Source organism: Babylonia areolata, chromosome 30, assembly GCF_041734735.1.
Source record: "Babylonia areolata isolate BAREFJ2019XMU chromosome 30, ASM4173473v1, whole genome shotgun sequence".
NCBI classification, from domain to species: Eukaryota; Metazoa; Mollusca; class Gastropoda; order Neogastropoda; family Buccinidae; genus Babylonia; species Babylonia areolata.
In genome coordinates this window covers 24,133,973-24,159,311 of record NC_134905.1, presented here as the reverse complement: position 1 = coordinate 24,159,311, position 25,339 = coordinate 24,133,973, and the positions used below count along the sequence as shown (strand labels likewise).

At 43.6% G+C, this 25,339-nt stretch overlaps 1 protein-coding gene across 1 annotated transcript; it reads left to right on the top strand.

Annotated features, from left to right (window-relative positions):
* The first annotated feature begins 9,147 nt into the window (after positions 1–9,147).
* On the top strand, positions 9,148–24,180 carry LOC143275412 (ras-related GTP-binding protein A). The gene is made up of 8 exons (XM_076579491.1): positions 9,148–9,264; positions 11,953–12,052; positions 14,930–14,996; positions 18,491–18,713; positions 19,860–19,955; positions 22,481–22,603; positions 23,073–23,280; positions 24,058–24,180. Exons 1-8 carry the CDS (start codon positions 9,253–9,255, stop codon positions 24,156–24,158), a joined length of 930 nt encoding a protein of 309 aa, XP_076435606.1. The 5' UTR covers positions 9,148–9,252; the 3' UTR covers positions 24,159–24,180.
* Positions 24,181–25,339: the final 1,159 nt, after the last annotated feature.

Genomic DNA, 25,339 nt, shown 5'->3' with positions numbered 1-25,339 from the left:
CCGAGTGGATTTCTTCTGCGGCAGAATTTTACCAGAGGACAACACTCTCCCGGCGTTGCCTTGGGTTCTTTTTCAGTGCGGCAAGTGTGTGCTGCACGCGGGACCTCGCTTAATTAATTGTCTCATCATCCAGTCAGTCAAACTATGTACACGAAAGTGGGTCTTCACAAGTGACTGAGAACGTTGATGTTTTTGACTTTTTGCATTCATTATCAGTTGTTTCGCTTGTCAGTTTAACGACTTCTCTTTTATGAAGTCCTTTAAGTAATTCCCTGTTATTGTATTTAGATTTTTTTTTTTTTCAAATTTCACCCACATTTCACCCTCATTTGCCTAGTTTCCCCCAACCCTCCATTCATTCACATCTCCCACCCCTTCTAACTGATAATACTCAAATGTATTCATAAATACTTTAACAAAATGTCTTCAATCACCGATATGTGTGACGGGACATTAAACAAAATTCCTTCTCCTCAGTCAAACTTGTGGAAAAAGGGGTAACTAAAGAGCGGAACTGATTTGAACCCAAACCCTCGAACTCACGGACTCTGAATTGGTAGACTGACGAATGTCTTAACCATTCTGCCACCTTCCTCCTGCACTGTACTCATTTCCAGTGATCTGTATCTTGTCTTTTTTATTTATTTATTTATTTATTATTATTATTATTATTATTATTACTTTAAAAAACATATTTATTTATGTACGCTTATATTTGACTTCATCAAGTTTTTGCGCCTTATACATGTTATTATTATTAGTAGTAGTTCCTTTTTTATGTATTTATCTATTATTTATTCACCGTTTTTTTTGTTTTGGGTTTTTTTCTCAAGGCCTGACTAAGCGCGTTGGGTTACGCTGCTGGTCAGGCATCTGCTTGGCAGATGTGGTGTAGCGTATATGGATTTGTCCGAACGCAGTGACGCCTCCTTGAGCTACTGAAACTGAAACTGAAACTGTGTCGATTTCCACAGAATCCTAACTGGCGAAAAACGCCACAGGTGAATCAAACACAAACTCCGCAGTGCTTCCTGATAAGTGGCAATGGATGGCGAGAAAAAAAGGCTATTTTTGGTTCACTTGTGGTTTTTCCAACTAATGGGGTTTTCCCACTGGTTTGTACGCATCTGCAGGCTGGGATGCATTCTGCACACGTCTTTCACTTTCACTTTCACTGCGTTGACGGCCACAATCATCAATTTGATTTTTACGCCGTTTTGTTGGGTTGCGATGAAAGAAAAACAAACTACAGAAAGCGACAGACCTATCAGTGAGGATGAAAACCTAGTCCTACTCTAAGTGGGTTCTCCGGCAGACTACTATCACTTCACTTTTCGCCCTTCCGAGCTAGCCGGTCCCTTGCTGATCTAAGACAGCAGGGCCCCCAAAATAAATTAAAAAACCCAAAAGTATTGGGGTAAGAGAGGGGGTGGGGAGGAGGAGGGGGGGGGGGGTAAGGGACTATTATCTAATTAACTACTGACTGGGGGGGCACCCTACACTTAAAGGTGTCCAAGGTGTCTGCTGCCATAGCTGTTTCAGGCAGGTTGTTCCAGTCACGTATCGTTTACCTCCAAACACGTAAATGCTTCTTTTAATGAACAGAAGTGAAGTAAGATCGATCAAAGAATCTTTATTACTTACGACATTGCAATTTTCATGTGTATTAATCAACAGAAGTGAAGGAAGATCGATCAGAGAATCTTTATTACTTACGACATTGCAATTTTCATATGTATTAAGAGTCGTCTATTGCATGACCATTGACCGGCTGCTTCGGTAGGGTATAGTACTGGCTTTTGGGAACGAGCGGTAACGTCACGAAACAAGGATTGTCAGAGTTATTTCCCTTCATTTCGGTCCGCTTCACTTTTGTTGAGTCCACGACTGATACGACTTGCTCAACTGAACACCTCGTGCTCTGGATCGATTAACAAGTGTAAAACGGAAAAGCAAAGGAACTTGAAATAGGAAGAATGTTGACAAGCTTGATATTGAGGTGAATGGCATCGACCAGTACGATTCAGCTGAGAGTGATTATTTATTTATTTATTTTTTTATTTATTTTTTTTTATTTTATTTTTTTTATCTTTTTTTTTTTTAATTTATTACTACTACTACTACTACTACTACCTTTTTCTATATTATAATAATAATTTATTTATTTATTTATTGATGTAAGCTTATCTATTATTTATTCCCCTTTTTCTTTTTTTTTTCTTTTTTTTTCTCAAGGCCTGACTAAGCGCGTTGGGTTACGCTGCTGGTCAGGCATCTGCTTGGCAGATGTGGTGTAGCGTATATGGTTTTGTTCGAACGCAGTGACGCCTCCTTGAGCTACTGAAACTGAAACTGAAACTGTGTGTGGTGTCTGTGTGTGTCACTTTTACTCTGTTGTGTGTGCGTTTATTCTTCGATTTTACGCCTGTTTACAGAGCCGGAAAAAAAGTACGCACGCACGCACGTTCTGTTAGTGTGCTGTCAGTATGTGTGCTTGTGTGCATTGATCAAAATAAAATTTAGATCAGTGGCTTGTAAGTGAGTCTGTGTGTGTTTCTGAGTGGTGTGCCAATGTGTCTAGTGTGTTAGTGTATGTGTTTGTGTGTGTGTGAATGATTCACTGCCTGCGGTGTGTGTGTGTGTGTGTGTGTGTTTGTGTGTGTGTGTGTGTGAACGTGTGCCACTCTCTCTCTCTCTCTGTGTGACTGAGTGAGTGTGTGTTAGAAAGAGATAGAGGGAAGGAGAGAGAGAGAGAGAGAGAGAGAGTGTGTGTGTGTGTGTGTTTGTGTGACTTATGTATGTGTTGGGTGTGGAGGTTGGTTTCAAGCTATGTGAGCCAACAGCTCAAGCATACATATACACATCCACACTATCACAGCACAAAACAAACACACATAGTGACACTGCACACACATACATATACATACACCCAGAGAGTACAGGGCAAAATTCACGTAATTTTACTTCAGTATCTGATAAGGATAAGATGCTGTGCCCTCCTCGCCCCCCAGGTTTCCAATTACTCTTTTTGTATACATTCTAAAGTGGGCAAGTTTTCATGTATGTTCTATGTCTTTTGTGATTGTCAGGTCAGGTCACTAGATCTGCTACTGGTAACCTGAAATCCAGTACAACCTGTTCAGGGTCGGATTGCCGGCGACTAAACCGGCACTCTCACCACTCCCTTCCGGGACTGGTGAGGCGGGTGGCTAGACACCCTTATGGAATTAAAAACGAGATCCATAAAAGGGCGTCGGCTCAGGAGAGCCACCGACGGCCATCTAGCTCCACCGTGCTGTGTGCATGCCACACACACAGTTGGCCCCCGGGGTGTGTCTACCCATGCATGCGAAGTCTGGATCCGGTAGAATCTGCGGAAGAAACCTAACGGTTCAACGGAGAGGAAGGCGGATACAGCAACGCACTGTGGAGTGCAGAGAGCAAGATGAGACACCGAAAGGATATCTTGGTCATCCACTGCATCCGTGCTCATCCTCCAGTTGTCTCGACTTAGTCTTGCCACTGGAAATTGGTGGACCCGGACGAGAGAGTGAGGTCGACGTTGCGCAACTCCTCTTCACTTTAAACAAACTCATCGCGCAAGTCATCAGTCATCCATACTGACCTTTCATCCTTCATCATTTCATCACCCCCAAGTCCTGTGGCGACAGGCGAGCGACGAAACGACAGGTGTGGGTACACTGGCAGTCGCAGCCGCAGACCTGCACGCAGGCGGTTCAGGCCATAGGGTCGTTCTTCATCGACAGGAGCAGCGATGGAGCTCGGCAGCCGTCTGAGCGTCTGAGCAGCCCTCTTTAGGAATGCACTGCTCACCTCCCTGGCATGAGGAAGGGGCTAGAAAAGGTGCCCTAAAAATTGCCTGCTCCATATCGCCCTGGCCAGCATACCGCGGCTGGCGGGGACCCTACATCAGCGGTCGAAACAAAGAGAAAGAAAAGAAAAAAACAAGGATCGTTCCTCTCACCATTGGTGCCTGGAACATAAGGACTCTCCTGGACAGAGATAACGTGGACAGACCCCAAAGGAGAACGGCACTAGTTGCATCCGAACTCGCCAGATACAACATCGACATCGCAGCCTTGAGTGAGACTCGGCTTGCAGGCGAAGGTGAGCTCTGTGAACGGGGATCTGGTTACACCTTCTTCTGGAGTGGACGAGGAAGCGAAGAGCGACGTGAGGCTGGCGTTGGTTTTGCAGTAAAAACAGCACTTGTCAGCAAGCTAGCAGGAATCCCAAAGGGAGTCAACGATAGGCTTATGACCATTAAACTCCCACTGGCATCTGGCCAGAAGCACCTCACCATTGTCAGTGCCTACGCCCCAACCATGACCAACCCGGATGAAGTGAAGGCGAAGTTCTACGAGGACCTTCACTCTGTCATTGCTGCTATCCCTAAAGCAGACAAGCTCATCATTCTTGGGGACTTCAATGCTAGAGTTGGCTCTGACTACATCTCCTGGGATGGAGTGATTGGAAAGCATGGTGTGGGCCACTGTAACCCAAATGGATTGCTTTTGCTTCAGACCTGTGCAGAGCACGAACTGCTGATAACCAACACAGTTTTCTGCCTCCCTACCCGTAACAGGACGTCATGGATGCACCCTCGCTCAAAGCATTGGCATCTCATCGATTACGTCATCGTCAGGAAAAGGGATAGGCAAGATGTACGTGTGACAAAGACCATGTGCGGCGCCGAGTGTTGGACAGACCATCGCCTTGTAGTCTCGAAGCTGAATATTCGAATCCAGCCCAAGAGACGCCCCCAAGGCCAGAAGGCTCCAAAACGGCTCAACATTGCTCAGCTGAAAAACATCACCATCAAACAGACCTTTGTGGAGCTGCTGGAAGATCGTCTGGAATCCGCCTCTCTGGACAACCAGAATGTGGAATCTGACTGGAGGACCTTGCGCGAGATGATCTATAGTACAGCTTCAGAGACCCTGGGACCCATGACCAGAAAGCACAAAGACTGGTTTGATGAAAACTGTGAGGAAATCAAGCAGCTTCTGGATGAGAAACGCCGTCTGCATCAAGCCCACCTGAGTAACCCAAAGTCCACATCAAAAAAGGATGCGTACAATGCCATCCGCAGGACTGTTCAGCAAAAGTTACGTCAGATGCAGGATAAGTGGTTGAGCGACAAAGCCGATGAGATCCAGGGATATGCTGACAGGCACGATATGAAGAGGTTCTATGATGCCTTAAAAGAAGTCTACGGTCCCACATCCTCAGGATCATCCCCCCTCCTCAGTGCAGATGGGAATACCTTGATCACCGAGAAGGAGAAAATTCTCAAACGCTGGGCTGAGCACTTCAACAGTGTCTTAAATCGCCCTTCCTCCATAAATGATGAAGCCATAGACCGGCTCCCACAAGTCCCCATCAACGAAGCACTGGACGATCCGCCAACACTTCTTGAGACCCAGAAAGCAATCCGTCTGCTATCCAGTGGCAAAGCACCTGGCTCAGACTCCATACCAGCAGAGGTCTACAAGGATGGAGGCACTGTGCTGACTGAGAAGCTCCATCAGCTGTACTCACTCATGTGGAAAGAAGAGACGATCCCCCAGGATTTCAAAGATGCATCTATCATTCACCTGTACAAGCGAAAGGGGAACCGGCAAGCCTGTGATAACCATCGGGGCATTTCCTTGCTCTCTATCGCAGGCAAGATACTTGCCAGGATCTTACTAAACCGCCTCACAGCACACCTTGACCAAGGTCATTTGCCTGAGAGCCAATGTGGATTCCGGAAAGAGCGCGGAACCACCGACATGGTGTTTGCTGCAAGGCAGCTGCAAGAGAAATGTCAGGAGCAAAATGCTGCTCTGTTCTCCACCTATGTTGACCTCACTAAAGCCTTCGACACCGTGAGTAGAGAGGAACTGTGGAAGATCATGGCCAAGTACGGATGCCCTCGGAAATTTATTTCCTTGGTCAGCCAATTCCATGAAGGCATGCAGGCTCGAGTCCAGGACAATGGTGAAACATCTGCTGCTTTTCCTGTCACAAATGGTGTCAAGCAAGGCTGCGTCCTGGCTCCAACACTGTTCAGCCTCATGTTCTCTGCAATGCTTACTGATGCCTTCAGAGATGGCGATGTTGGAATTGGCCTAAAGTACCGAACAGATGGCAAGCTGTTTAACCTCAGAAGGCTTCAAGCAAAAACGAAGGTCATGACAGACATCATCAGAGACTTTTTGTTTGCTGATGATTGTGCCCTCAACGCTGGATCTGAAGCTGACATGCAACTCAGCGTGGACAAATTTGCCACTGCCAGCAGGAACTTCGGCCTTACCATCAGCACGAGGAAAACTGAAGTTCTCCATCAGCCAGCCCCAGGGAAACCCTACGTTGAGCCCAACATCACAGTCAACGGTCAGAGACTCAGTGTGGTGGAGCGGTTCACATACCTTGGCAGCACATTGTCACAAAATGCGACCATTGACGATGAAGTGAACGTCAGGATTGCAAGAGCAAGCGCAACTTTTGGTAGACTCTATGCAAATGTCTGGAACAGAAGAGGCATTGGTCTTGAGACCAAACTAAAGGTGTACAGAGCAGTAGTTCTCCCCACACTACTGTACGCCTGCGAAACTTGGACAGTGTACCAACGACATGCCAAGAAGCTGAACCACTTCCACACAACATGCCTAAGGAAGCTACTGAACATCAAGTGGCAAGACAGGACCCCAGACACGGAGGTGCTTGCAAAAGCCACCCTTCCCAGCATCTTCACCATCCTGATGCAGTCCCAGCTTCGCTGGGCTGGACACGTGGCGCGCATGCCAGACCATCGGCTGCCCAAAAGGCTCTTCTATGGCGAGCTGCAACAAGGGAAGAGATCACACGGAGGTCAGAAGAAGCGCTTCAGAGATACTCTGAAAGTCTCTCTGAAAGCGTTTGATATCAACCCTGACTCCTGGGAGGAATCTGCAGCGGACCGTGACAAATGGCGCACTGCTGTGCACAAAGGTGCCAAGTTGTGCGAGGCCAACAGGACTGCTGCAGCTGTTCAGAAGAGGCAGGCCAGAAAGTCACGGGCAAACAAGCTCCCTGACAATGATATGCCTGTTCTTGTCTGCCCCAACTGTCAGCGAACATTTCGTGCGCAGATTGGACTATTCAGCCATCTGCGCACTCACAGATAGATTCATGAGCATCCCCCCCCCCCCACCACCCTCCCCCCATCTCCCAGCTGGATGACAACGATGGTCATCATCGATCTCGATGGACACACACCATGTCTTTTGTATGCATCTGACATTTACCTTTGGTGAAGGATGGAATTTTCACTTCAGCACACATTAGTCCCACTTTTTTCTCCAATACTGCATTCACAGTCAGCAAGAAAAGATCCCCAAGCAGAAGCTTATTTTAAAATCCACTTTCCTCTGTTACCTGCTTACAAGACACTTGTTCATCCACCCCAGCCTTTTAGTATTATACTGACCTACATATCACTGTATGATTGTGTATGTAATGAGAATCTGTAATGTCTCCTGCATGAAGATTACATGGTCTTTTCATGAAAATTTCAAAGCAATCATGTATTGTTGCTACTTTTTACCCAAAGGATTCCACAAATTGATGCGACATACATGATTGTAGACACAGTTTCACTAAGGTCATGATCAGCATCTGGCGACAAGAGGCACCTCTTCCCTTGTGGCAGAGAAGGCAGTAAAAACTGTAATACAAGAACATCACAAACTGGGATATCATGAGTAAAATTTTAACTTTTCAATATTTCCTCCCTATTCTTCACTTTTTTTTGTGTCGGGCGTTTTCTGTTATTTTCACTCTGCTGTGCCCAAGGTGAAGAGATCATGGGGCCCAGTAGGGTGAGACTTCAACACATCACAGGCAGGCCTGCTTGAAAACATAATTAAACCTTTTATGGTGACCTTTGCAGTTAATCTCTTTCTCACAATCACACCCACACCCGCACACACTCAGACTCACACTCTTTCTCTCTCACTGAAGAACGTGTCTTGTTTCAGTTTTTCTGTGTTTTTCTTTGAAACAGTACGTTATTAAGCAGTGTTTTCCAAATTTCCTAACTGAGCAAGATCTACAATTAATGACACTGAAAGCAACTGACAACCTAGGCCCACATTAATTATCTCTCCTTTGTTCATCAGAAGGGAACTCGGGTCGAGACTGATGCAACTAACAATAACAGACACAGGTCCAGACTGATGAAACTAAAAGACATAGACAAATAAAATCAGTTATTGTTGGATATAACATCTTATTTTTTAGGCAAAGTCCTGTTGTGAAACCATATGATAAGCCAACAGATTGTGGGCCTTCATCAGTCTGAACACGGGTCAGAATTCACTCAGTTGAAAACCTCGTATTAGCCAAAGCTTAAACACATGTAATGAAAACTAGCCCATTTGGAGAGAACACTTCAGAATTCACTTTATTTCGTAGCTAACAAAATTGTCAGTGTTATCTCCACAGAAATGTCTTGAACAAACACGCAAATATTCACTGGTATTTGCAAACGTCACTGTGGTACGCTGGATAGCTGCGGCGATACATGCCTCATGTCTCCTGGTTCTGTGACTTCTTCAACCTGCTTTCTGATGTAGTTTCAACAATGGGAAATCGTTAAAAATCGATACCCAGTGAGTCCCAATTCAGTATTGTATCCTCAGCTTGTACAGCAGATAATGCAGCAAGTGAGTGGCATTGCCGCTCAGTACCTTTGTGGAGGCGATCGTTGCCAGTTTAGCACCGCGTCACGTAAAGTTTCGTTTTCGTTAGTTCAGTGCGGCCTGACCGACAAAATGGCATCCCGAGCCACAATGCACCGCACGTGACGTCATCTTCTCAAGCCCAACTCATCAAAGTGTCATGTCGTGTCGTGTCGTGTTGTGTTGTGTTACAGTTGTACCGCTGATCGTTGATCGCGATGTCAGGTGCCGTTGTTTTTTTGTTTTTTTGTTTTTTTTTCAGTTTCCCCGGGGAGAGCTGTACCACAGTACAGCTCCACCATTTTCATCTGTCTAGAAATGTATTGTGTAATATACAATTTTATTGTTACACACACGCAAAATGATATTTTCCTGCATTACAATCGAATGGAGATATCACTCTATAGCAATATTATAGTAAAAAGACACTTGGGACGGACGGGTCATGTGACGGATAAAGGGAGACAGTTCTGTTTGTTTCTTTCTCATGCGAGTCATAGTATCGAAGTTCCGCTAATTTTCCACGATGAAGAAGAAGGTATGTGAAATGGCGAGATGAGACTAATGTTAACATTTTGTGGTGTACAGTAATTTATGTTTTTCGTCTCACATTGATGTCAGAAGCAGCGCTTTTGTAGCAAACTTGGTCAGTTGAAATCGTATATCTTTCATTCACGAATGACATCATTTTAGTCAAGTGTCATGGGACTAGCAGAAGCGATGAAAAGCTTAACCTCGAATCATGGCTTCGTTTCCAACACTTCTCCCACTCGTCAGTTAACGAGTGCGGGAGTAATGCAGTATGTTTGTCACTTATTTGCGAAATAAGCCACTAAATTACTGTAAGTGTAACCGACTGAAATTACACTGATCAGATAGATTACAAACGCCCCCACATTTTCAAACCAGTTGTCAGAATGAATTTTACTTGGTTACGGTTATTAGTGACAGCGACTGTATTAATTATCAAGTGACTTTATTACTTATCACTTCTGATTTTTGTGATCCCAGCAGTGAAACAAAACTACCCAAGACAGTGTCACTTGTGGTATTACTGCCAGTTCTAGCACTGTTTCAGTAGTTCTGTGCCATTTTTGATGATGACCATATATGCATACAAAAAGTATAAAACCTCATGATTGAAAAAAAAAAACCCACAACCCAAAGCACACACACACACACACACAAAACCGCAGACACACAAAGAGAATAGCACAAACATTTACCAAAAGAGAAAATCATGTACATAGTACACACATACATGTACACACACACACACACACACACACACACACACATATTGTTTGCAAGCAAGTATACATATACTCAGAAATAGTGATGTTTCAGAAGCAGCCGTCCACTGTTTTTTACTATCACTAACTAGGTCTTGTGAAGCATTGATGTGATGATAAATGTACTGAACCAGAACCAGTGGATGAGGGTCAGAATGGGTATTGTGCGTGTTTTGTTTCAGGAGCTGTAATTAAAAATGGAACAAATGAACAACCTGTCATACAAGACTGCCATATTACACTGTATCATATATCATATTGTATGTAGCGCTTTCTGTAGTTATGGAGCAGATGCAAGTGCCCGGTAATGGTGTGTACTTAATACTACATCACAGATGTTTAGCTATGATACTTTATTATTGAAACATTTCTGTTTCAAACTGAAAGCCAGCAACTTCTACATCAAACATGAAGATATTTCTAGATTTTCCTCCAAAATGAGCAAGCAAGACCATAAATGTCACGGCAGGTTGATAGAGTATCCAGATAAATTATTGGTTATTTATCTCTTGTAAAGTATGATAATACGATAATTTATTTCCATTTACATAAACGGCATATCAAAACCCATAATGCATGTGTTAGTTTTAGAGTTCCAACTTCCATAGCATTTAGTTTTAGGGTTATTGGGGAAATAAATTTGTACTATATCCACTGAATCTACGATAATTTATTTCCATTTACATAAACGGCATATCAAAAACCATAATGCATGTGTTAGTTTTAGGGTTCCAACTTCCATAGCATTTAGTTTTAGGGTTATTGGGGAAATTGTACTGTATCCACTGAATCTACAATAATTTATTTCCATTTACATAAACGGCATATCAAAAACCATAATGCATGTGTTAGTTTTACTTTTAGGGTTCCAACTTCCATAGCATTTAGTTTTAGGGTTATTGGGGAAATAAATTTGTACTATATCCACTGAATCTACGATAATTTATTTCCATTTACATAAACGGGATATCAAAAACCATAATGCATGTGTTAGTTTTAGGGTTCCAACTTCCATAGGATTTAGTTTTAGGGTTGTCGGGGAAATAAATTTGTACTATATCCACTGAATCTATGGCTCGGCAAAGGAAGGCAGGGCCCAACCCTCTCCCTTCACCATTGTAATCTTCCCCAGCCGAAGTCAAGTACCCATTTCACACCTGGGTAGAGAGAGGAAAACCGACGGGTGCAATAGCCAAGTGGTTAAAGCGTTGGACTGTCAATCTGAGGGTCCCGGGTTCGAATCACGGTGACGGCGCCTGGTGGGTAAAGGGTGGAGATTTTTACGATCTCCCAGGTCAACATATGTGCAGACCTGCTAGTGCCTGAACCCCCTTCGTGTGTATATGCAAGCAGAAGATCAAATACGCACGTTAAAGATCCTGTAATCCATGTCAGCGTTCGGTGGGTTATGGAAACAAGAACATACCCAGCATGCACACCCCCGAAAACGGAGTATGGCTGCCTACATGGCGGGGTAAAAACGGTCATACACGTAAAAGCCCACTCTTGTGCATACGAGTGAATGCAGAAGAAGAAGAAGAAGAGAGGAAAACCAGAGTAAAGGAGACAACATGATGTCAAAATGGGGCCTGGAACCTTCATCACTGCTGGACACAGGATCAGAAGTCCAACATCTAACCAACTCTGCAACCTATTCTTATGAGTACTAATTTATGTATGTTTATTTGTTATGTAAACATTATATATATATATTATGCAATTTACCAATTAGGGCACTAGCCAGGGGGGCACAGGGGAGGTTACCTACTTCCGGGAGGTTATGAGCCGTAGCTACTTTCGTTTTCTCCGCATTGGCGGATAGTAGTTTGCACAGGACAGGAATGTCAGACCCCTGCCGGAGTCTGCATTAGTGGGTCACGGTAAGTATGTTACTTGAACGTAATTTTAGATTGAAAATTTCCTATTTTGTGCAGGTGCTGTTGATGGGCAAGAGCGGGTCAGGCAAGACCAGCATGCGCTCGATCATTTTCGCTAACTACATCGCGCGCGACACCCGGCGCCTGGGAGCCACAAGTGAGTGCCATTGACTAGCCCGAGTCAGGCAGGCAGGCAGTGTTGATGATGATGATATGAGTACTGTAGCGCCTATCCTCGGTCGGAGACCAAGCTCTAAGCGCTGTACAAACACGGAGTTATTTGCACAACAGGCTGCCTACCCAAGCAGAGCTGACTGACAGTGACAGCTGTCATTTAGGCACTCGTCATTCATTTCCTGTGTCATTCAATCAGGTTTCAGTTACACACACATGCATACTCATACAGACATATTTTATGTGTATGAGTATGACCATTTTGTTCATTTACCCTGCCATATAGGCAGCCATACTCTGTTTTCGGGGGTGTGCGTGCTGGATATCTTCTTGTGGAAACCCACCAAACGCTGACATGGATTACAGGATCTTTAACATGCTTATTTGATCTTCTGCGTGCGTATACACACGAAGGGGGTTCAGGCACTGACACTAACAGGTCTGCACATAGGTTGACTTGGGAGATCAGAAAAAATCTCCACCCTTTACCCACCAGGCGCCGTTACTGAGATTAGAACCTGGGACCCTGACATTGAAAGTCCAACGCTTTAACCACTCGGCTATTGCACCTGTCAGTTTGTATTCTGTTGTATTGTATTATGCTTTTTTTTTTCTTCTTTTTTTTTTTTATCAACGCAGAGTTCTCTGTGTGAAATTGGGGATGCTCTCTCTGGGGAGTGTGTCCACACAGTGCAACACCCCCCCTCCCTTTTATTTAGTCATTTTTTTGGTCTGCTAATGGATTTGTTTCCTGTCACTAGTGTCAGAGTAGAGTTTTCATTTTTTGCCATGGTTTCTTTTACAGACTTTTTGTTGATCTTGTTTTCCACTTCTGTGTTTTGAAGTGCTCTTGGACGGGCGCATTAGCCGAGTGGTTAAAGCGTTGGACTTTCAATCTGAGGGACCTGGGTTCGAATCACTGTGACGGCGCCTGGTGGGTAAAGGGTGGAGATTTTTCCGATCTCCCAGGTCAACATATGTGCAGACCTGCTAGTGCCTGAACCCCTTTCGTGTGTAAACGCATGCAGAAGATCAAATACGCACGTTAAAGATCCTGTAATCCATGTCAGCGTTCGGTGGGTTATGGAAGCAAGAACATACCCAGCATGCACACCCCCGAAAACGGAGTATGACTGCCTACATGGCGGGGTAAAAACGGTCATGCACGTAAAAGCCCACTCGTGTACATACGAGTGAACGTGGGAGTTGCAGCCCATGAATGCAGAAGAAGAAGAAGAAGTGCTCTTATATTGTATAATGCACTAATAATATATATTTGTAATGTTTCATGTGGGGGGCTTAGAGCCCATCCATGGGGAGTGTGTGCCACATAGGTACAATATATTTTATATTATTATTTTACGTGGGCATACTGCACACAGGACCTGGGTTTATTGCCTCATTGGAAAGAGAACTTTTCTTCAGATTTTAGGAATGGGGAGTTAAACATGTAATGGATGCACTGTCCCTGCATCTGTCTGTGTCTTGACTGAAGACCTGGCTCAGTGGCTGGCTTAGATTTCTCAGTCGGTCTGTTTCCTGGGGTCTTTGCATATTTTTCATCTTTGTGTGTGTGTGTGTGCGTGTGTGTGTGTGCATGCTTAGAGTTGACTTCATGTGTGTGAGTGTGTGTGTGTGTGTGTGTGCACGTGTGTACGTGTGTGTGTGTGTGCACGCTTAGAGTTGACTTCATCAAGATTTTGTGCCTTATAAATATTATTATAATTAGTAAATATTATTATTATTAGTAGTAGTATTTTTATGCATTTATCTATTATTTTTTATTTATTTATTTTATTTGATTGATTGATTGATTGATTGATTTATTTTCTCGAGGCCTGACTAAGCGCGTTGAGTTATGCTGCTGGTCAGGCATCTGCTTGGTAGATATGGTGTAGCGTATATGGATTTGACCGAACACAGCGACGCTTCCTTGAGCTACTGATACTGATACTATGTTTTTAAACTGTTTCAAGGGGTGGGTGGGGAAAAAAAATCCACTTCTTATTGTGCTTATAATCTCATATCAGTTTCATTTTCAAGGACATGTCAAAGCCATGTGGTATATGCTACTCTGTATAACTGTAAGCTGTAAAAACAACAACAAAAATCAAACGTTCTGCTGTGGTAAAATTATGTTTTGTTTTGTTTCCTTTTTGCTTTTATTTGTATTTATATTTGTATTTCTTTTTATCACAACAGATTTCTCTGTGTGAAATTCGGGCTGCTCTCCCCAGGGAGAGCGCGTTGCTACACTACAGAGCCACCCATTTTTTAGGTATTTTTTCCTGCATGCAGTTTTATTTGTTTTTCCTATCCAAGTGGATTTTTCTTCAGAATTTTGCCAGGAACAACCCTTTTGTTGCCGTGGGTTCTTTTACGTGCGCTAAGTGCATGCTGCACACGGGACCTCGGTTTATCGTCTCATCCGAATGACTAGCGCCCAGACCAGCACTCAAGGTCTAGTGGAGGGGGAGAAAATATCGGCGGCTGAGCCGTGATTTGAACCAGCGCGCTCAGATTCTCTCGCTTCCTAGGCGGACGCGTTACCTCTAGGCCATCACTCCACACCACTTAGGCGTCTCTGTTTCTCCCGACTCCTGTTGTTGGTAAAGGTTGGATAGTGTACTGTGAAGTTTGTTTCAGTATTTGAATAATGCGTTTGTCTTTCTTTCTTCCTCCTCTCTTCCCCTTCTCTTCACTCTGTCTTTCTTTTTAAAGGGTGTGTGTTCATGTGTGTGTGTGTGTGTGTGTCTGTCTGTCTGTCTGTGTGACTGTGCACATCCACCTGTGTGCATAAGAAAAAAACCATTTTATGATATATATACATTTTTCATGAAGGATGCATTTCACCTTTCAGTTGATGTGGAGCACTCACACGTTCGTTTTCTGGGCAACCTGGTCCTGAACCTGTGGGACTGTGGAGGGTGAGTGCAGTTACGTCTTTGTACTGATCTTTGTGGTGTTGCCTTCAGCTCACCAAGTTTTCATATTATTTGTGCTCTTATTTATTTTTTATTTATTTATTTTGTGTGTGTGTGTGTGTTGGAGCTCATGTACATTTATATGTATTTAACTGTGCTTTCATATCTGTGAAACTGCATGTTTGGTGCATATCTGTTATGCATGTGTGGAGGTATGTGTGAATGTGTGTCTTCATGTTTGACATTTATTTGCTTATTTATCATCATTGCTGTCTTATTTTTTATTTTCATTTATTTATTTTGTTTTATTTTATTTATTTATTTTGTTAAAAATTATTATTATTATTATTTATATTATTATTATTACTACTACTACCTTTTTCTATATTATAATTATTATTTATTTATTTATTTATGTAAGCTTATCTATTATTTATTCCCCTTTTTTTTTTCTTTTTTTTTTTCTCAAGGCCTGACTAAGCGCGTTGGGTTACGCTGCTGGTCAGGCATCTGCTTGGCAGATGTGGTGTAGAATATATGGTTTTGTCCGAACGCAGTGACACCTCCTTGAGCTACTGAAACTGAAACTGAAAACTTATTTATTTTTTATTTTTTGTACAGATTTAAGCCAGTATTTTCAAGAACAAACGGCTGGGCTTCATTTGTTTAATGTTCTTGTTTCGTCCTATTCAGTCAGCAGGTTTTTCTTACTTTCTGTGCTTTTAAAAAATTTTAAAATTTTATTTTATTTAATTTCTTTGCTGCCCCATCATATGCACCGTTTCAGTGGCAATACTCCCACGCCGCTCATTTAGATTCCCCCCATACACGGCCACACCCGGGTTCGTCCGTCACAGTTCCAGTGTCGGCAGTCTGCAGGGAACCATCGATGCTTTTTAAAAAATTTGTACAGATATTGAGCCAGAATTTTCAAGAATAAACAGCTGGGCTTAATTTGTTTACTGCGTTTGTTTCCTTTAACTTATTCAGCAAGTTTTCTTTCGATTTTTTGGGGTTTTTTGGGGGGAGGTGTTGGGGGGGATGGGGGGGGGGGGTGTTGGGGTGGGGGAAGGGGTACAGATTTAAACCAGTATGACTCACTCCATGCAGCAGGGACTTGGTCCCCGGAGGAGCGCCTATGCCACATCAATGTTCTGGAACTGGAGGCAGTTCGCAGGGCTCTCCAGCACTTCATGGCAGAGGCCAACGGCAAGACCATTCGCTTGTTCACGGACAATACAACAGTCGCATGTTACGTGAACAAAGGGGGGGAGCGCACTCGGCAGACCTCTCTCTGCGGACCGAGGCTCTCCTCCGTTGGTGCCACAGCAAGGGCATTGCACTTTCAGCGAGACACATAGCAGGGAAAGACAACATTTTGGCAGATGCTCTCAGCAGGTCCAAGAGTGTCATACACACAGAGTGGACCCTGGACAAGGACACCCTGCAAGGAGTGTGGGAACAGTGGTTCCGGCCGATGGTGGACCTGTTTGTGACAAGGTTCAGCAAGAGACTTCCCACTTACGTCTCTCCGGTCGCCGACCCAAAACTCCTCCTTTTCAAGAACAAACGGCTGGGATTCATTTGTTTACTGTACAGTGTATTTCTTGTTTCCGCCTACTCAGTCCGCAAATTTTCTTTCATTTTGTGCTTTTTTTTTTTTTTTTTTGTACAGATTTAAGCCAGTATTTCAAGAAGGAACGGCTGGGCTTCATTTGTTTACTCGTTTCCTCCAACTTAGCAATTTTCCTGACTTTTTGTGGGTTTTTTTTTATGGTAGAGATTTAAGCCAGCGTTTTTTTGACAACAAACAGCTTGGCTTCATTTGTCAGGATATCAGTGATATTTTGCAGAATATGTTACATCACATCCAAGCTTGTTTTTTGAAAGTTTATGCCAGTAATGATTAATGTTATATACTGTAAGTGCCTCTGTAAGTGTGTCCTATTATAATGTTATATACTGTAAGTTCACCTGTTATATACTGTAAGTTCATCTGTTATATACTGTAAGTGCCTCTGTAAGTGTATCCTGTTAAAATGTTATATACTGTAAGTTCACCTGTTATATACTGTAAGTTCTTCTGTTATATACTGTAAGTGCCTCTATAAGAGTATCTTGTTAAAATGTTATATACTGTAAGTTAACCTGTTATATACTGTAAGTTCACCTGTTATATACTGTAAGTGCCTTTATAAGTGTATTAAAATGTTATATACTGTAAGTTCACCTCTTATATTCTGAAAGTTCACCTGTTATATACTGTAAGTTCACCTGTTATATACTGTAAGTGCCTCTATAAGTGTATCCTGTTAAAGTGTTATGTACTGTAAGTTCACCTGTTATTACTTATATACTGTAAGTGCCTCTGTAAGTGTATTAAAATGTTATATACTGTAAGTTCACCTCTTATATACTGTAAGTTAACCTGTTATATACTGTAAGTTCACCTGTTATATACTGTAAGTGCCTTTATAAGTGTATTAAAATGTTATATACTGTAAGTTCACCTCTTATATTCTGAAAGTTCACCTGTTATATACTGTAAGTTCTTCTGTTATATACTGTAAGTGCCTCTATAAGTGTATCCTGTTAAAATGTTGTATACTGTAAGTTCACCTGTTATAACTTATATACTGTAAGTGCCTCTGTAAGTGTATCCTGTTAAAGTGTTATATACTGTAAGTTCACCTGTTATATACTGTAAGTTCTTCTGTTATATACTGTAAGTGCCTCTATAAGTGTATCCTGTTAAAATGTTGTATACTGTAAGTTCACCTGTTATATACTGTAAGTGCCTCTGTAAGTGTATCTTGTTAAAGTGTTATCTACTGTAAGTGCCTCTGTAAGTGTATCCTGTTAAAGTGTTATATACTGTAAGTTCTTCTGTTCTTTCTGACAGACTAGAGTTGATTCTCTTTTATCTTGATATAAACTGTAACTTTGTGAAAGGGCTTCTGCTCTTTTTTTTTTCCTTTTTTTTTTTACTCACACAGCCAGGAGGCGTTCATGGAGAACTACTTTGCCAGCCAGCGGGACAACATCTTCCGCAACGTGGAGGTGCTGGAAGTTATCTTCCATACTGTTATAAACTTTAAACGCTTCTGCTATAAACTTTAAACGCTTCTGCTCTTTTTTTTTTCCCTTTACTCACACAGCCAGGAGGCGTTCATGGAGAACTACTTCGCCAGCCAGCGGGACAACATCTTCCGCAACGTGGAGGTGCTGGAAGTTATCTTCCATACTGTTATAAACTTTAAACGCTTCTGCTCTTTTTTTTTTCCTTTACTCACACAGCCAGGAGGCGTTCATGGAGAACTACTTCGCCAGCCAGCGGGACAACATCTTCCGCAACGTGGAGGTGCTGGAAGTTATCTTCCATACTGTTATAAACTTTAAGTGCCTCTCCTCTTTTTCCACAGACCAGAAAAGATTATCTTCCATCCTGTTTATAAACTTATCGCTTCTGCTCTTTTTTTTTTCCTTTACTCACACAGCCAGGAGGCGTTCATGGAGAACTACTTCGCCAGCCAGCGGGACAACATCTTCCGCAACGTGGAGGTGCTGATCTACGTGTTTGACGTGGAGAGCAGGGAGCTGGACAAGGATATGCACTACTACCAGTCCTGCCTGGAGGCCATCCTGCAGAACTCCCCGGACGCCAAGATTTTCTGCCTGGTGCACAAGATGGACCTGGTTCAGGACGACCAGAGGGAGCTGGTGAGAGAGGAGAGGTGGTTGGGGAGGGGGAGGGGTTGTAGGGGGAGGGGATGGGTTTGGGACGGGTAGGGGAGGATAGGGGTGGGGGTACCTGGTGAGAGAGGGGGCATGGAGGTGTGGGGGGTGGGGAGGCGTTCGGGGGTGGGGGTGGGTGTTTGGAGAGCGTTGAGGGACTTTGAGGAGTGTGTGTGTGTGTGTGTGTGTGTATTGGTGGGCGATGGGGGTGGGTGGGGTTGAGAGCATTGAGGAGGGGGTATGTGTATGTTGATGAGGGATTGGGTGGGGATTTGAAGGACATTGAGGGACTTTGTGGAAGGTGTTTGTGTAAATGTTGGTGGGGTAGGTGTGGGGTGGGGGGTTGAGAGCATTGAGGGACTTCGAGGGAGGTGTGTGTGTATGGGGGGTTGGCAGGGAGGGTTAGGGAGAGATGATGATGATGATGATGATGGTGATATGGATACTTACATAGCGCCTATCCTGGGGTCGGAGACCAAGCTCTGAGAGCTTTACACAAATATGGGGTCATTTGCAAAACAGGGGTTGGGAGCATCATGGGACTTTGAGGAGGGTGCACATGTACGTAAAGAAGCTTTCACTTCAGCTTATCCATTTCACACTCAATAAAACATTTGTCAGTGTCCTCTCTGTCTCTTGTCTCTCACTCTCTCTTCCTCATCTTTATGAACAAACTGACCAAGTGCACGCATGAATGTGGACGTACACAAAGAGACTATGTAAATGACCGGGTCACAAATTGACCGTAGTGTAAATGACCTGGTCACAAATTGTGTACGTGGGTACAGCCAGTGGTGCACGTGGTATGCAGTATATGCCACAGTCGTCCAGCATTAGCAACAACTGGACCTTAAGGGTGTGAGCCATTACGTCGTTAAACACCATTACTGTAAACATTATTATGATGTACAGGATTAGGTCGGTCTATGGAATAAGCTCCCAGACAGTGTAATTTGGAAAATTGATTTTATGCTTCATGGGTTACTATTGTTATAATTTTGTGTGTGTGTGTCTGTGCGTATGCGTGCATGCATGAGTGTTTGTGTGTGTGTGTGTGTGCGTGTGCGTGTGTGTTTGTGTGTGTGTGCATATGTGTTTGTGTGTATGTGTGTGTGTGTGTGTGTGATGTAGATTTTCAGGGACCGTGAGGAGGACCTTAAGCGACTGTCCAAACCTTTGGAATGCACGTGCTTCGCCACCTCCATCTGGGATGAAACTCTGTACAAGGTGTGATGAGATAGGATATGTCTTGTACAAGGTGTGATGAGATGGGATATGTCTTGTACAAGGTGTGATGAGATAGGATATGTCTTGTACAAGGTGTGATGAGATGGGATATGTCTTGTACAAGGTGTGATGAGATGGGATATGTCTTGTACATGGTGTGATGAGACGGGATATGTCTTGTACAAGGTGTCGATGAGATGGGATATGTCTTGTACACGGTGTGATGAGATGGGATATATTTCATAGCGTCTCTAGGTTTTTGTGTTGTTGTTTTTTTTGCTGCCCCCTCATCTGCAGTGTTTCAGTGGCATCACTCCCACACCGCTCATTCTGACTCCCCCATACATGGTCAAACCCAGGTTCGTCTGTCACAGTTCTAGTGTTGACAGTCCACTGGGAACCATCAGTGTTAGGGCACCAGGAGGCCACACACCATTGGAGACCCTGCACTGCTGCTGAGTCATTTCGGTGGTGTTCCGTAGTGCCTGTTCTGATTTAACGTACCCAGGACACCACCTACTAAGCCACCTACTGATGACAATAATGGCTTCAACGAGGAGCCAGACTGAGTGAGCATATCCAGAGTGGAGACCGCCACCATGTTCCTCCAGTGACAGTCCCCTTTGAATCCGCCAACACTGAAGTCCTTGACAAGGCTTGCCTCAAGTGTGGATGTTGAGGGGTATTGAAACTGAGGTCACTGTGAGAGCAGGCCTTGAAACTACAGAGGTTTTTTCTGTTTTTTTTTTATGAAAACAATGCATATCCTCTTTGAAATTAGGTGTAACTGTAAGGAATGTCTAATGTAGTGTCTGGTTATTTTTATGTAAACGGTACATTACTACATATCCACTGTTTTAACTCCTCCATACGAACGGCGAAAGAGACGACATTAACAGCGTTTCACCCCAATTACCATCATCAAAATATTGCAAGTGGAAGGCTCTTATACTGAAGAGGTGAATGTTAACAAAGAATACCACAGTTCTGACGACGGAAGCTAAAGGTTGGGTCATTCAGACACCCACTGGACATCCGAGGGGTCTGTGTAGAGAAGAGAGGACTGGCCGTACTGAGTGAGTTAAATTGGGTGGAAGGGGTGTCCAATACAGTGTCTGGATTACTTCTTTGTAAACAGTACACATCCTCTGAAATTGGGTGGAAGGAATACAATCTAATACACGGTCTGGATATTTTTGTATTAACGGTACATATCTGCTGTTTGAAATTGGGTTTAACTTTCAGGAATGTCTAATACAGGATCTGGATATTATTATGTAAACAATATGTATCCATTGTTTGAAATTGGGTGTAACTGTAAGGAATGTCTAAATTGATGTATCTGTTGTTTTAAGTTCTTAAAAGACTTTGAAATAAGGCACAGATTTGTAAAAAAAATAAATAAATTTTGGCCTCTATAGTATTGATTAAAAAACCCACAAAAACAACATTGTTTCAGTCGGTGATAAAGCACAGTTGTGAAGTGTTCTGCTTGAATTGGAATCTAATTCTAGATTAATTTTTCATAATTATGGTAGAAACTCATTTCTGAAAGAATTTTTTTTGTGACCAAAATACTGGCACTCAAAAATGTCAGTCAGGCATATCATCAGGGTTCCTGACCTTTTCAAACTTTTGGTGTTTGAAAGTAAAGCAAGATCTCTCTCTCTCTCTCACTGCCTCGCTCTCTCTCCCTCCCCCCCCCTCTCTCTCACTCCCTCCCTCTCTCTTCCTCTCTCTCCCTCCCTCCCTCCCCCTCTCTCTCTCCCTCCCTCTCTCTCTACTGCGTTTTTCGTGATGCCTAGTTACTTGGTGTTTATTTTTGACAATGGTGAATGTAATGTGCTTTGTTTCGCTGGGATTTGTTTTATATGTCACTTAGTCTTACAGATATATATATATATATATATATATATATATATATATATTATTTCAGCCAGTGTCATATGCTGACTGTGTTGACTTTGTACATATTGTACGTCACTTAGTCAGAATTAGTATATTTTATTGTAAAATGCGGTGAGCCCCATCTGAGATGGGGGTACTGCGCTATACAAGCCTGCATTATATTTTCATTATTATTAATATTGTTATTGTTGTTATTATTGTGGACGGGCGCAATAGCCGAATGGTTAAAGTGTTGGACTTTCAATCTGAGGGTCCCGGGTTCGAATCTCGGTGACGGTGCCTGGTGGGTAAAGGGTGGAGATTTTTCCGATCTCCCAGGTCAACATGTGTGCAGACCTGCTAGTGCCTGAACCCCCTTCGTGTGTACATGCAAGCAAAAGATCAAATACGCACGTTAAAGATCCTGTAATCCATGTCAGCATTCGGTGGGTTATGGAAACAAGTAAATACCCAGCATGCACACCCCTGAAAGCGGAGTATGGCTGCCTACATGGCGGGATAAAAACGGTCATACACGTAAAAGCCCACTCGTGTACATACGAGTGAACGTGGGAGTTGCAGCCCACGAACGCAGAAGAAGAAGAAGTTATTGTGCACCCTGGTTTTGTTGATTGCAGGCGTGGTCGAACATCGTGTACCAGCTGATCCCCAACGTTCGACAGCTGGAGGCGAACTTGTCCCATTTTGGGGACATCATTGACGCGGACGAGGTGCTGCTGTTTGAGCGAGCGACCTTCCTGGTGAGTTGGCTCCCTTGAATGCATTGTTCTTGTTCTTGTTCTTCCTATTATTATTATTATTGTAAGCATTTACACTTAATCTTGAAAAATAAGCCAAATTACAAATAAAACACACATGTAAATATGAAAAAGGAAAAAAATTGAACACAAGATACCAAACATTATAAAAAAATTATTCATCCCCACGCACCACACGCATACACCCACAAGTATATCCAGTCACTCTTGTGACAGTTTGATCAGATTCTCTCCCATACAGTTTGATCAGATTCTCTCCCTTTCATTTTGATCAGATTCTCTCCCTTTCAGTTTGATCAGATTCTCTCTCCCTTACAGTTTGATCAGATTCTCTTACAGTGTGATGAGATTCTCTCCCTTTCAGTTTGATCAGATTCTCTCTCCTTTACAGTTTGATCAGATTCTCTCCCTTAGTGTTTGATCAGATTCTCTCCCTTTGTCCCCTGGCCAGGTGATCTCGTGCTCGGTGCGCAAGCCCCACAGGGACGACCACCGGTTTGAGAAGATCAGCAACATCATCAAGCAGTTCAAGCTGAGCTGCAGCAAGATGGCCGCCTCCTTCCAGAGCATGGAGGTTCGAAACTCCTCCTTCGCCGCCTTCATCGACATCTTCACCACCAACACCTACATCATGGTCATCCTCTCCGATCCCAGCATCCGTACGTTGTGTGTGTGTTTGGATGGGGGGTTGGTGTGTGTGTGTGGGTGGGTAGAGGTGATTTGAGTGGGGGAGTGGCTGGGGGAGTGGGGTGTTGGGAGTGTGATGTGTGAAGGAGGAAGAGTTGGACATTGACATCTTCACCACCAACACCTACAATCATGGTCGTCCTCTCCGACCACAGCATCCGTACGTTGTCTGTGTGTTTGGATAGGGGGTTGGTGTGTGTGTGTGGGTGGGTAGAGGTGATTTGAGTGGGGGAGTGGCTGGGGAGTAGGGTGTTGGAGTGTAATGGGTGGAAGGGTAGGGGGGGGGGGGGGAAGAATTGGACATCTTCACCACCAACACCTACAATCATAGTCGTCGTCTCCGACCCCAGCATCCATACGTTGCGTGTGTGTTTGGATAGGGGGTTGGTGTGTGTGTGTGTGGGTGGAGGTGGGGATAGGTGATTTGAGTGGGGGAGTGGCTGGGGAGTGGGGTGTTGGGAGTGCGATGTGTGTGTGTGGGGGAGGGGGAAGGATTGGATATTGACATCTTCACCACCAACACCTACAATCATGGTCGTCCTCTCCGATCCCAGCATCCGTACGTTGTGTGTGTGGGGGAGGGTGGTGGTGTGGGGGACGGGGGGGGGGGGGGGGGGGGGGGGGGGGGGGTGTTTGGAGTGAGGTGTGTGTGGGTGGGTGTTGGAATGTGTGTGGGTGGGCAGGGGTTGGAGTGTGAGAAAAAACCACCAAACAAACATGATTTTATGTAATGTTTCTGCTCGTTTCAGCTTCTGCGGCCACCCTGATCAACATTAAGAACGCTCGCAAGTACTTTGAGCGTCTGGAACAAGTGGACCGCACCGTGATGACAAGTGGAGGGGCACGATAAAAAAAAAAAAACAACCCCCCCCCCCCCCCCCCCCCCCCCCAAAAAAAAACGCCGGGCTGCGTTCTTGTCTAGGGACGTCTTCTGGTGTGGATGGACACTACTGACGTTCTTGACCAGAATACTCCCCCACCTCCACCACCCAGTTGCAGTTATATGTATTTTCTCTTTGGGTGTGGGTGTTTTGAGAGCGGTCGGTTTGGATGTGTGTTACCATCGTACAACTGGTATATGTGAAACTGTGGTTCTTAAACTTGAAAAGAATAACCCCCACTTTCAATTATTAGTTGGGGGGAGGGATGGGGAGGGGGGTGGGGGAGGGGGCATTCTGTGTATGTGTGTGCGTGCGTGTGTTTGTGTGTGTGTGTGTACTTTGAAGACTAAATAGAACTGGATGTGTGTTCCCACATTTGGAAGTTGTAAAACTGCAGTCTCCGAACAGAATAACCCCCAGTTTCAATTATCCCCCCCCCCTCCACCCTTTTTTTTCCCCTTTGTATGTGTGTGTGTGGAAGACTTAAAACTACTGTGCTATTCTTGAACAGAATAAATCCCAGTTTCAATTATCCTTTTGTTTTGTGTGTGTGTTTTTGGTGTTGAATGTGTGTTCCCTGAACTGGAAATTGTGGATGTTGGTTACTTTGAATGGGGATGAATTTTTTTGGTTGTAGCGTGCCAAAACTTTGGTCTAGATACTTATTTTACAGTGTTACAAATAATTGTGTATATCTGAGCTGTTAAAGTTCAGAACAACTAATGACCGTGTTTCGACAGTTTATACATACAGAAAAGAAAGAGTCTGTGATAAATGTTTCACAAACGACATTGCTAACGAGTTGCACTATTTGCTTTTGTGCCCTTTTTTTGACAAGATCAGACAAAAATATTGATCTAGATATTGTAGATCTTGCCCAAACTCCACTAAATTCCACAAGACTGTTTTCTGAAAAAAAAGAAGAAAAGAAAAACAGAAAAGAAAATCAGCTAAATGATATTGTGTTTGGACAAATCCATATATGCTACACATCTGCCAAGCAGATGCCTGACCAGCAGCGTAACCCAACGCGCTTAGTCAGGCCTTGAGAAAAGAAAAAAAAGAAAGTAAATAAATAATTGATAAATACATAAATAAAGAACAACTACTACTAATAATAATATTTATAAGGCGGAAAAACTTGATGAAG